At 48.5% G+C, this 11,528-nt stretch overlaps 1 protein-coding gene across 2 annotated transcripts; it reads right to left on the bottom strand.

The window, feature by feature from the left end:
• Positions 1 to 60: 60 nt before the first annotated feature.
• Positions 61 to 11,247, bottom strand: PCIF1 (phosphorylated CTD interacting factor 1). Of its 2 annotated transcripts, none has more exons than XM_007474924.3 (17): positions 11,101 to 11,247; positions 10,082 to 10,289; positions 9,270 to 9,414; positions 8,512 to 8,636; positions 8,092 to 8,226; positions 7,317 to 7,447; positions 6,952 to 7,106; positions 6,123 to 6,270; positions 5,932 to 6,015; positions 5,174 to 5,273; positions 4,909 to 5,071; positions 3,610 to 3,782; positions 2,822 to 2,908; positions 2,469 to 2,653; positions 1,821 to 1,914; positions 1,550 to 1,725; positions 61 to 1,463 (listed from the first exon to the last, which is right to left on the bottom strand). In XM_007474924.3, exons 3-17 carry the CDS (start codon positions 9,391 to 9,393, stop codon positions 1,223 to 1,225), a joined length of 2,121 nt encoding a protein of 706 aa, XP_007474986.1. In that variant the 5' UTR covers positions 9,394 to 9,414; positions 10,082 to 10,289; positions 11,101 to 11,247; the 3' UTR covers positions 61 to 1,222. The 2 variants fall into 2 exon arrangements, with proteins under 2 accessions (XP_007474986.1, XP_001366196.1); XM_001366159.5 differs by having other exon boundaries at positions 11,138 to 11,233.
• Between the last annotated feature and the right edge of the window lie 281 nt (positions 11,248 to 11,528).

Raw genomic sequence — 11,528 nt, 5'->3', positions numbered from 1 at the left:
CAACTCAGAACCTTCCTGCTGGTGGCGCTCAACATTAAAGCATAAGAATTAGCTCTGGGGTTGGTTGGGGAAGGTATCATTTTACAGAAATTCAGTCACAAAGACAGAGCTTTAAAAGACCTTAGAGATCGTTTCACCCAACCCCCCTCACTTTACAGATGAGGAAAATTAGGCTCAGAGAAGTGATTTGCATATGATCACAGGTAGTATCAGAGCTTGTTGTCATGCTCAAGTTTTAGATTATTACTGAATTACTTTCGAATTCTAGAATCATGCATTTCTAGACTATGGTCCCTTTGCCCTATAAAAGCTTTCTCAAACTCCTGCCAGTTTGTCCTTGGGGACACCAGAGGAAGTTGATAATCCACAGGCCTAAGGAACCCTAATTGACAAGTTTTGGGTGGCATGGGGTAGGCTCATTCAAAGGTCCCTATACACAATGGGTAAAACTACTCAGATCAGTTAAAGACCAGACTGGGCCCATTAGCTCTTACATAACCTGGAAGGGTTTAGTTAGCCCACTAAACCTCTGCAGGGAAGAACCCAAGAAAAATATCATCTGGTTCCTGGCCTGATTTGGTTTCTGCCTCCTGCCCATAGGGCTCACTCCAAGGGGAGTCAGGGAGTTGTATGAATCCCTATGTCCTTGAGAACACAGGGCCCTAAAAGCCATAGGCATACCAAAGGCCCTGAGGATTCCGTATCTCCTTGACCTGCAGCTAGTGGATGTATGCAAGTAAAAAGAGTGTCACATGTGTGGGTGTGGTGTATGTGTGCAGTGGGAACATCTCACTGGTATGAAGTGGCATAGGAAAAGGCAGCAACCATGATTAGGCCTGGACATGGGCTCCCAGGAAGGGGACCTGAGAAGCTCCCTCCTTTTCCCAGAACCCTCACACAGTCTTGGGGCTTTTCTGTATTTTCTTTTACACATGAAACAGCGTTAGCGACAGGACAGGGAGGATATGGGACTATTCACAAGGGACATGGAGTGAGGCATGAGATTTTAAGGAAATAGGGGAGGATATGTGTGTGAGGAGAGCCATAGAGGGCCACCTTCTTCCTATGTCAGTGGCAGCCTCAACCCATCTGCTGCCCCATAGAGGATTGTGGGTGGTATCTTGTTCCTGGGGCTGGGGCTATATCAGGTGAGAAAGCGAGGCCTGACAATACCACTACCACTACCACCACCACCCCCCTGGCTCAACTTTTGCACTGCCTGCTAAGTAGGGTTGGACTCTCGGCTGGTGCTCTGCTCCCGGCCAGTGTCACGGTCCTTGGCCTCAGAAGAAGAGGAGGTGGAGGAACTCCCTGAGGTGGAGCCATGACTCCGGCCAGACTGCCGGTAGGCTGTGGTCAGCTCCTGCAGCCTTGCTGGAGTGGGCTCCCACTTGGCAAAGCCGGGATCATTCTGCAGGAATAATACGGCCGTGTTGTGTACAGCCTTGTAGTAGAGCTCTTCCCTGTAAGGCAAATGGACCATTCTGCAATAGCTGTACCTGTTCTACCTGTCCCTCCTCCTCCAGCCCAGCCCACAAAATGCACCCACTTCTTGCAGATGTGCTGGGAGCCACTTCGGTACTCATGGTCAAAGGCAGGAAGCACCAGCTGGTGGCGCTTAAAGCGGCTGCGCTCCATTCGGGTTAGTGCTGGTGTGGGAGGGTCTCTCCACTCTGGGATAAAGACGATGAAGGACAGGGGCTCTGGGGAGCTCTCCAACAGCTTCTACAAAGCACCAATGGGGGAAGTTGCTGAGAATCTGGCATAGCTCAGGAACATGTCACCCTTGATCCCTCAGCCCACCCATGAGGGCCACAAACCTCAAAGTGAGAGACCATAGCATCCATCAGCTCCTCGCAGAATGGAGGGTTTGCCTCAAAGGAACCACTCAGTGGGTAGAAGTCCAGGCAGGGCCTGAGAGCAGGAGAGGGAGGCCCATCAGAAGTCAGTCAACCTACCAAGAGTGGGTACCACCTATGTATATATCTAATGTGCTGGGTGCTGTAGTGGAGGTTGCTGTTCTCAGCGAACTGGAGGATTATAAAGGCAGGAGGACGCCTCAGATCCTCTTCTCAAAGCCTACCCAAACCAGCCCTGTTATTATGATCTTTGTTTGACACTTAGGTCTAATGGCTTCATTTCTTACATTGAAGGTAAGTCACTTGGCCCTTATGCATTCCCTAGTTATCTTCTCCCCAGTGAACCTGAGATTTATGAGGAACACTTATCTTACACAAAATAAAAAACCAGTGGGTGGCAGGGTCACATAACCCATTAGTGGAACATTGTACCCTTTTATGAAGCAGGTTTGTTAAGATTCCCCTTCAGCAGCAACTAAGTTAAAAAACTTCATCCTTTGAGAAGAGTCAAGACTCAGTACTAACAGTCAAGAGCTCCTCTGATTTCAGAGCTATGCACAGCCTAGGCCACTGCCCACCCTCCTAGGTCAAGAACAGCTGAGATCTCACCCTCGGGAACCAAAGTAGCCATCGGTGTCTGGGAAGGCAGAGCAGTACTGACGGAAGTAGCAGTTGAGGGGGGAGGCAAAACATTCAAAGCTGACTCCAAAGAGTCGATGCAGAGCTTCGAAGACATGTACTGGGAGTGAGCCCTGCAGGCCTGTTCCCTCATACAGTCCCACCCCGAACATCATCTACAGGAGTAACCAAAAGAGCCACAGTCACGAGGATGGGAAGAGACCACCACCTCTCCTCCAATCCAACCTTAGCCTCATCCCAGAAGGCTAGTCATACCTCCCCCATCCCACTTCCCATCTGCTAGTTAGCCTGGCACAAGTAGGCACACCACCTGTACCCTATACCTGATAACGTCGGAGAAGACACCAGACCCGAGGCAGGAATCTCTCAAAAGCTGAGTCATCGATGCAACTGTAGCGATAGAGGAGCCACTGTCAGAAGACAGAGAATTGAATGTTAGCAGAGAGCTCCTGAGGGCTCCTTGCTCAGGAAGGAAATCCTTCCATGTCAATAATTCAGCTGTTTAACACTGTAATCCTTCTGGGATTCTGCCCCTGTGAAGTTTCCAGTCTGGTAGGGGAATATGACACACCTAACTATAGTATATAATTTTACATAAACACATTAGCAATATAAAATAATTTGCATTTCTATGATATTTTAAGGTTTACAAAGTCCTTTCCTCACAATTACCAATGAAGACAGAAGGTATGTTGTGTAAGCACTATCCCCATTTTACAGATGAAAAACCCCAATTGCCCAGTCCTAATCATTCTTCTGCTGTGTAATTGATAACATAGTATTAATTCTAAGCCAGAAGGTAAGGATTTAGAAAAAAAGTTCTTGACTAGGCTAGAGTCAAAATTAGTGATGTTAGTGCTGAAGTCCAGGTTCAAACCCCAGTTTCTTGACTCCAAGTCCAAAGGTTACACTATATCATAATGTCTCTCCATAATTGATATCTCCAAGCAATCTGAGATCCCAACCAAGGCCTCTGCATGGAGACTTCTGATGTCTTGACTTGGGCAGATAGCTACTACTTAGGAGGTACTCATTTCTCCTGACACTCCAGCTTTCCCTTCTGACTCAGTTCTTCCATCCCACCACCAAAGCTTGATGCTTCTACCCTCACCAGTTTGCTGAAGAAGTTACGACTGACTTTGACCATCTCCCCCTTGTAGCGCACGCAGGCCACGTTGTTCTCCATGTGCATCTCCACACTGGGCAGGGGAGGTGAGGGCACGGCCAGCCGTACCGGGTAGCAATAGACGAGTCGCTGCTCCACTTCTGCTGCCTCTGCCTCCTCTGAGGGAAGTGGGCGAGGTGAGGGCCCTGGCCTGGGGTGGCCCCACCCTGCTCCACTCCAGCCCATGCTCAACTTGGGTCAGGGAGCACCTTGAGGGGACTTACTGAGGAAGACTGGCAGGGGGCAGGCAGAGCTATACCTAGGGGGTTGCAGACCTAGGTCATAATTATATTGTAATTATTATAATAGCAATAACAACAACAATTTATGTAGCACTTTCAGGCTTACCAAGACTTTTTCCTCATAACAAGCCTACTGAGTAAGAAATGCAAGTACTTTTACAGTACCCTCATTTTGCAAAAAGGGAAACTGAAGCTCTGAGAATCTGAGACTTCTCTTGCTCATTGAGCAAGTAAGTGCCAGAGCCACAATGTGAACCGATGACTCTTGATCGAAAGTCTGGTACTCCTTCCAGGACACCAAGTTATATACTAAGCACTGTAGCCCCTGAGCCCAGGCTCCACAGATATATAGGGGAAATTTGGTTAGAATAAACACCAAAGGTAATGAATAAGGCTTAGTCAGTGGCTCCTAATAATCTGTTGCAACAGTCGTCCCTTGGATATGCACCTGGCTCTCTCAGAACTGCTCGTGTCACCTCCTTAGCGCCTGTGGACTGCCTCCTTGAGGTGACCACCCCATTCGATGTTCCCCTGGAATGCCTCACATGGAGATGAAGAAAGATGGCACCGATGTGTCAATGCTGGGGTCCCCATCAATGAGCAGGAGGAGTTAACATGTTCTGCTCCCTTACCAAACCCCTACCTGTTTTAACCAGGGTTCAAATCCAAGTTGTTCCACTTACTTCCTATATTACCTTGGGCAGGTCACAACCTCTGAACCTCAGGTTCCACAGCCATACAAAGATGGTATTGAATTAGGTGACCTCTAATCCTAACATACAATATCTTTAGCTCTCCTCTCCCTGATATGAATTGAGAAGAGCTGCCAGTCATGGAACTACTGTAGACCCTCTCCCCAAAAGGCAACAAGGCCCAGTTAGTGTTTCCACAATCACAATTACACCTTCCTCCCAGAACTAGTTCATGCTCCCAGGGGTATTCCTTGATACCATCCTCCACCCAAAAGCTCCCCAACCATCTTCCTTGATAGTCACCCCCATACCCGGGATGTTGTTCTCCTTGAGGATGGCAAGATGCTTCTCCCGGATTCGTTTGACGTACTCCAGGGAAATGTGGTAGATCTTGCTACATATACCCTCCACTGAGTCTTTTGCCGCAGCTGACACATGGGGGCCACACTGCTTTCTTAAGTGCTCCAGACGGTCCTGCAGCAGACATGCCCTGTAGATGCAGCCCCACCTACCCTGGGGAGCCCCCAACCCTCTCAACCCTCCTTTCCAAGGCCCTAAAGAGTGGCCACAGCTCACCATATAGTCATCCTTGGAAGCTGAGTGGTCCTTCCGTAACCAGCTGAAAGTATCTTCCACATTCCACTTCACCACTTTCCTGCTATCTGGGGATGCACTCCTACATAAGATTCAATGGGAAGGGCAGCAAATCAGTGCACTCAAGCACCAGGACCAAGCCAACCAGGAGGCACTGGTTCTATTTGCTCTCCTCTTCTCCCACCCAACACACATATTCCACCTACACAAGCCTTGTGTCAGGCAAAATCTCTATCCATTTTTCCACAGTACTTTAAGATTCAGAATGCATTTTTCTTATAATCCTGCTAAGTAGGTAATAGAAGTATTATCTCCATTTCACAGATGAAAACAGATGAAGCTTAGAGAGAGTGATTGCCCAAGGTTAAAGAATTCATGTGAACACAAGAAAAGATTCAAACTCAGGTCTCCTGACTCTTAGCCCAATGCTTGCTTAGGAGCTAAGGAGGTGACTGACTCTCTGAGCCTGTGATGGAATTCCAGGGAGAATCACAAGTTCTGACCTCCATAGGTACACCTATGGAGGGCCATATTTTCTCCTACTTTTCCCTCCTTCTTCAGCCTTGTGCCTGGTATTTCTGTCAGTACCCTCAAACATGATAGAACCTACAGTGTGAAATCATGATGCATAGGATGAACTCTGGGAAATTCTACCACTCCTCTCTGACAACTTCATTCCTGGGGAATTTCCTTATAAAAGTATTTCTGGCTTGATGGTCTGGAAAGGGGAACTTCCTGACCTGGACTCAATGAGTCGCTTGGCAGCTTCTGCATATTTGAAGAGCAACCGCTTGGCTTCTTCCCGGAACTTGATTCGGGATAACCTGGGTCAAAAAAGGGTAGCCATCAGGCTCAATGTCAAGGATACCCTCAAAGGGAGCAGGCTCTGCCCTAGGAGAGTCCCAAAGCCCAAATGGACCTGGTAGAGTACCTGATGGGAATGTCGTTCATGATTTCTCGAAACATGGAAGGAGACACAACTGGCTCACAGTTGCTCGGCAACAAAGGGTCAGGCCCTTTATCCACCACCTTGCGCTCAAGCATCCAGCGGTTAAAGGACTCCCTCGGGGGCTCGATGCCTGAGAGAGAGGCCAATATGAGCAATCCCAATGGGAGATTGGAGAGCAGAAAGGAATATAAGACCTTAGACATTCTGGGCAATCCCAGAAATGACCCAGAAAGGAAATCATAGGATCACAGATACAGAGCTAAAAAGGGCCTTAGAGGTAATTGAGTCACTTCATTTTATGGATAAAGAAAATGAGAATCTTGACAATTGACTTGCCCAAGAAAATACAATTAGTGACTGAACCAGGATTTAAAACCAGATCCTGATCTTCAAAATCCAATGATCTTTGTACTTATATTACACTACTTCTTTGTAGACACAAAGACAATGGGTGGCCATTCAACCAACTCTAAGCAACACAGATTTTTATCTTAATTTGAAGCTTGAAGTCTGAGGAGAAAGGTGTGGGACCTTGCATGTATCTGATCCTAATGATTGAACTCCTCAACTCCAGCCCCATCCCTGACCCCTGGCTTTTTCCAAAGGCAGAGGGGTGAGAAGGGGAGGAAAGGAACATAAAAACAACAAAGAAAAGCTGGAAGAACCATAAACAAAGTAGAGACCCAGCCAAGAGAGAAGAACCATAAGCAGAGGAGAGACCCAGCCAAGAAGAAGAACCATAAGCAAAGGGGAGACTGAGCTAAGAGAGAAGAAGAACCATAAGCAAAGGGGAGACTGAGCCAAGTCTTACCTTCACGCTGCTGGCACAGCTCCCGGTAATGTTGGCGAAGTTTCAGAATAAGCTGGGAACGGAGCAGCTCCACCTCAGGGTGTGGGGGCAGGACCTCAGATGGCCCCCGTTGCTTTATGACTGCATTTGTCTGGATGTCCAGATCCCAGTACACCCTTAGGTAATAAATAGTGGCCCATAAAGAAAGTAAGGAATAGAGAAGATGAACTCTCAATCTCTAGTAAACTCAGTAAATCACCAACAGCCTCTGAACCAATAACCCAATCCCAAAATGAGCTAGTGACTCAGCTGCTCCCTCTTGACTTCCCACATAATGCCTGCACTAAGATGAAAAAGGCCTGAGGCTCCCTACAGAGAGAACTCACTCAGTGGGCCGAAGGAGAGCTGCTTGCTGTTTGTCTTCAGGGGATGTGCCCCATAACTTTATAGCTGGTGTCCCAGGAACACTAGGGGAGCTGGGCACAGACTGGGCAGAAGGAGTCCCTGGAACTTCAGCCTGAAGGAAGAATGATAAAAGTCACAATACTTTCCAAGGGGTAAGTCTTGACAATATGGTATGTATGAACATGGCTCCCTAAAGAATAATAGGGCCACTCTTCCTGCCCCCAAAACAGCAATCAAAACTCTTGACTAAGTCCTAATAATAATACCTCATAGGACTACAACACTTTACCAAAGGTCTTCAAATATAGTACATCATTTGATTCTCACAACAGTGCTAAGGAGGGAAGGCAAGAATTATTATCTTTCTGTTACAGAAAGGACTAAGTTCTACTTTACAGTGAAGATAAGAGAATTTAGGGCTCAAGAGATAAAAGAGAATTTAGAGATAATTTAATATAACCCTTCCTTTTACAGATGAGAAAAATTAAGGCCCAAAGAGGAGAAATGATGAGCCCAGGTTCACAGAGGGAGTAGAAAGAGCTGAATTAAAATTTGAACCCAAACCCTCTAACCCCAAATTTGGAACTTTTTCCATTACAATATGCTAGGTAACTTGCCCATACTCATACAGTAAGTATCAAAGTCAAGTTCAGATTCAGGTCCTCTGCTTCCTTGTCTAGGTCTCTTTCCATTACACGAATGCCTTCAGGCCTAGCTGACCTTATTCCAGGTTGTTCACACTAGCAGGACACACACCTTAGGCTTCTTTACGATGTTGCCACTGGGCTGCTCTTCTGAAAGCCTCCTTTTCCTTGGCTTGTTCTCCACTGGTGTTTCCACCACTCCAGCTTCTGAGTGCATCGGAGCCGCATTCAGCCCCAAAGGGTCCGACTGAGGGTGGGGGCCAGACCAGCAGAGTTATAACTGGCAATGCTGGCTCCCAGACTAAGCAGAGCCTATTACACAGTCCTGCCCCATACCCATCTCCCACCAACTGAATACCAAATAGCTAGTCCACCCTCAGGCAGCACACCCTTGGCAGTAGCCCAAGTACTTTGCCAACTAGCTTCTCCAAGTCAAGTAAGAAGGGGTGGCTCCCTCAAAAAGAGGGCACAAACATCTTCCACTTCTCAGAAAGCTGCATCAGCCCACCACAGCCCTAAGCAAGGCACTTACAATGACATCATGCTGTCCCAGGACTGGCATCTCCCACAGTGACTGGTTGGTGAAGCGATTGAAGTAGTAAGGGCGATTTTCTCGTCTGCTCCAACACTTCTCCCAGCCAGCCTGTACCAGCTCATCTGGAAACCAAGGCCAGAATCAAGGCAATCCAAAAATTCACTATAATGGGCATTTATTAAATACCAGCTGGGAGAAATACAAAGTTCAGATTAAACAAAGTCCTAACCTCTGAACATACAATCTAATAGAGGAATTAAGACAAAACAGAAATTTATGTTAAAGACAATAACAAAATATAAATATATTAAATAAGTGAAAAGATTGTGAAGTTCAAGGGGGAAGGTTGTTACCCAATGAGAATGAGGAGATCAGAGGTTCTCTGGAGAAGGTGGCATCTGAGTTGAGCATTAAGGGATAAATAAGAATTTAATAGGTGAAGAGTGTAGAGACATAGATTCTAAGAGCAGGAACAGGGTGAGCAAAGGCATGGAAACAGGAAAAGCCAGGGCACAGTCAAAGGAGAGACTATATCCAGTTTGGTTGAAATTTAAAATGCATCATAGTAAGAACAGAAATACAGCTGGAAAAGTAGGGGGGAGTTAAATTACAGAAAGCCTTGAATGCTAGGCAAAGAAACCTGAATTTTACTTATTTTATTAGCACAATTCCACATGGAATACAAACCAAGAAATTCCCTTCCCAAGATCCCAGAACCTCTTCCTTATATTCCCTTCATTGTTCCATTATAATACCTGGAAGGTCCTGTACCAGTCGGATAGGCTTGGGGGAACTAGGCTGGCTTTGATTAGAGGTGCCTGGGGAGTGACTCAGCAGAGACGCCTCCTCTCTAGGACTGCCATGGTTCTCATTGGCCATCTCTCAGCAACAGCATGAGACCTATTATACATAGTAATCAAGTCAGAACCAAAAAGGCCCAGTTTTACTCCTTTCCATATAGAATCCAGCAAGTAGAAATCCTCTGCTATAATACTAAGAGCTATTTCCAGAAAACCTCTTGACTACTCATTCTAGAAAAAGAGTACACATTCATTGCCTTAATACCATCCTATCAGACTACTCTATAGACTACTCTAATGCTAAACATAAGAGGCATAGGACAGAAATCTATGTCCCAGGTGAGACACTTTCAACTCAATTAATTCGGGGGGAAGTGAGTGAATTTACTTAATTTTGATACAGAAATAGGGTAGGGGGACACAAAATGTAGCCAATAGGAATGGTGTTCAGGAGACATACTTCATTTGTTCATTCCCTAAAATGGGAAAAGTTCTGTGCTTAACTGAAAGGCTAGAAGAAAGTAGTGTTGCTAAACTAAATAGCACTGGGTTGGGAGTCAGGTGATATGGGTACTAGGTGTGTGATTTTAGGCTGATTTCTCAGGTGTTGGTGTTTTCAACAGTAAAATAGCAATCTCTAAAATCATTCCCAAGTCACAGTATCTAGGGACAGGAAGCGACCTCAGTCTGAGCCCTGTTCCAAAACAGGCCTTGAATTTCAGGGCCTGGGGCCAGAGGCCTAAGGGCTGACAAGCTCCATTTCTCACCCTCTGGGGTCTGAAGCATTAGCACGAAAAGAAGGCACTTCCAGGCCTTCACCAAGCCCTGCTTCTTTGAAGTCACAGCAGGATTTTCCCAGGGATGGTCCGGGGCAAATGCTAGGTACGGTATGGTTGGGCACTGGTGGGTTGGTGGGTGGACAGGTAGGTCAGCAGTGGCTTGGGCAAAGTACCAGGGGCATCGTCAGACCTGCAGCTGGGTAGCAAAAGAAACACAGGGTCACTAGCACACAAGGCGACATTAGAGCCAGGCAGAGGGCATAAGGGCCGGCACAAGGGATCCTGAGGGGGGAAGCCTCGGGCCAGAGAAACCAGAGCAGATATAAATTATTTGATATAAATCAAAGGAGCAAGCGACGCAGTCCGGGGCCACCAGGAGTGGGGGAGGGTCGGTCGGGCTCCCTTTCCTGACGCAGAATTAGAAAAGCCCTAGAGCACCAGAGCCAGCGGAGTGCGCAAGCGCGGGATCGTTCTGCGCAGGAAGGGGAGAGAAGGGGCGGAGAGAGGGGAGGGACGATTGGGGGGCGCGCGCTCCCTCCTCTCTCTCTCTTCCCCGTCCCCATCTCAATTTCTCTCTCTCTCCCTCCTTCCCTCTTCTTCCTGCCTCCCTCCCTCTCTCTCTATCTAGCTCCGGGCGGGCGGGTGCGCGCACGCCGCCCTCTCTCCCGGGCTCCGCCCCCCGCCCTGCCGCGCGCTCCCGCCCCCGGGCTGAGGAGACTCTGGAGTCGCAGCCCAGCACAAAGGCGGCGACGGCGGCGAAGGCAGAGGCAGCGACGGGAGAGAGTTCCCCTAGGCCGCTACCCTCGGGGCCCCCGGTTCCTGGGCCTCCCCTTCCCATCTCCAGTCGCCCGCCCGAGGGCCTAAGATGGCGGCGGCGGTGGCGACAACGACCGGTCAGAGCTGCGGCCCCGGGCGGGAAGCGCCTGGAGGAGTCGTCGTCGCCTGACCGCGGATCCCCGGACTCCAGCGCGGCTCGCGGCAGGACCGCGGCCTCCAGGGGCCCTTACCTGCCCAGAGCGGACTTGGGGGGACACGACTACATACTCTCCTTGGCCGCCCGTTTGGCCGCCTCCGCCTCGCCCTCCCCAGCGCCGCCGCCGCCATCTTGTGTCCCGGCTGGGGAGGGAGGGTGCCGTTGCGCATGCGCAGGCACCGCCTTTGCGGGGCCTCGTAGTCATCGCACCTCCATCTTGAGTGTGGCGAAACCTACCCCCGAGGGTGGGGAGTTAAGGAAGATTTCCTAGGGCTGTAACCCTGAAAGTTTGGTTTCAGTTTCACCACTTACTCCACACTAGAAAACGTCTTTTGGGTTACCCCCATGGCACTGTGTCTTGCATGGCTTCCATTCCTGACTGCCATTTCTTATATTTGTACCCAGGTTGGTCACTTTTCTGAACCATGTTTCCCCTTCTTGAAATGACTGATTATATTCCCC

The sequence above is a fragment of the Monodelphis domestica genome, chromosome 1 (genome assembly GCF_027887165.1).
Source record: "Monodelphis domestica isolate mMonDom1 chromosome 1, mMonDom1.pri, whole genome shotgun sequence".
Taxonomy (NCBI): domain Eukaryota; kingdom Metazoa; phylum Chordata; class Mammalia; order Didelphimorphia; family Didelphidae; genus Monodelphis; species Monodelphis domestica.
The sequence above is the reverse complement of the archived record's forward strand: the minus strand, read 5'-3'. Positions and strand labels throughout refer to the sequence as shown.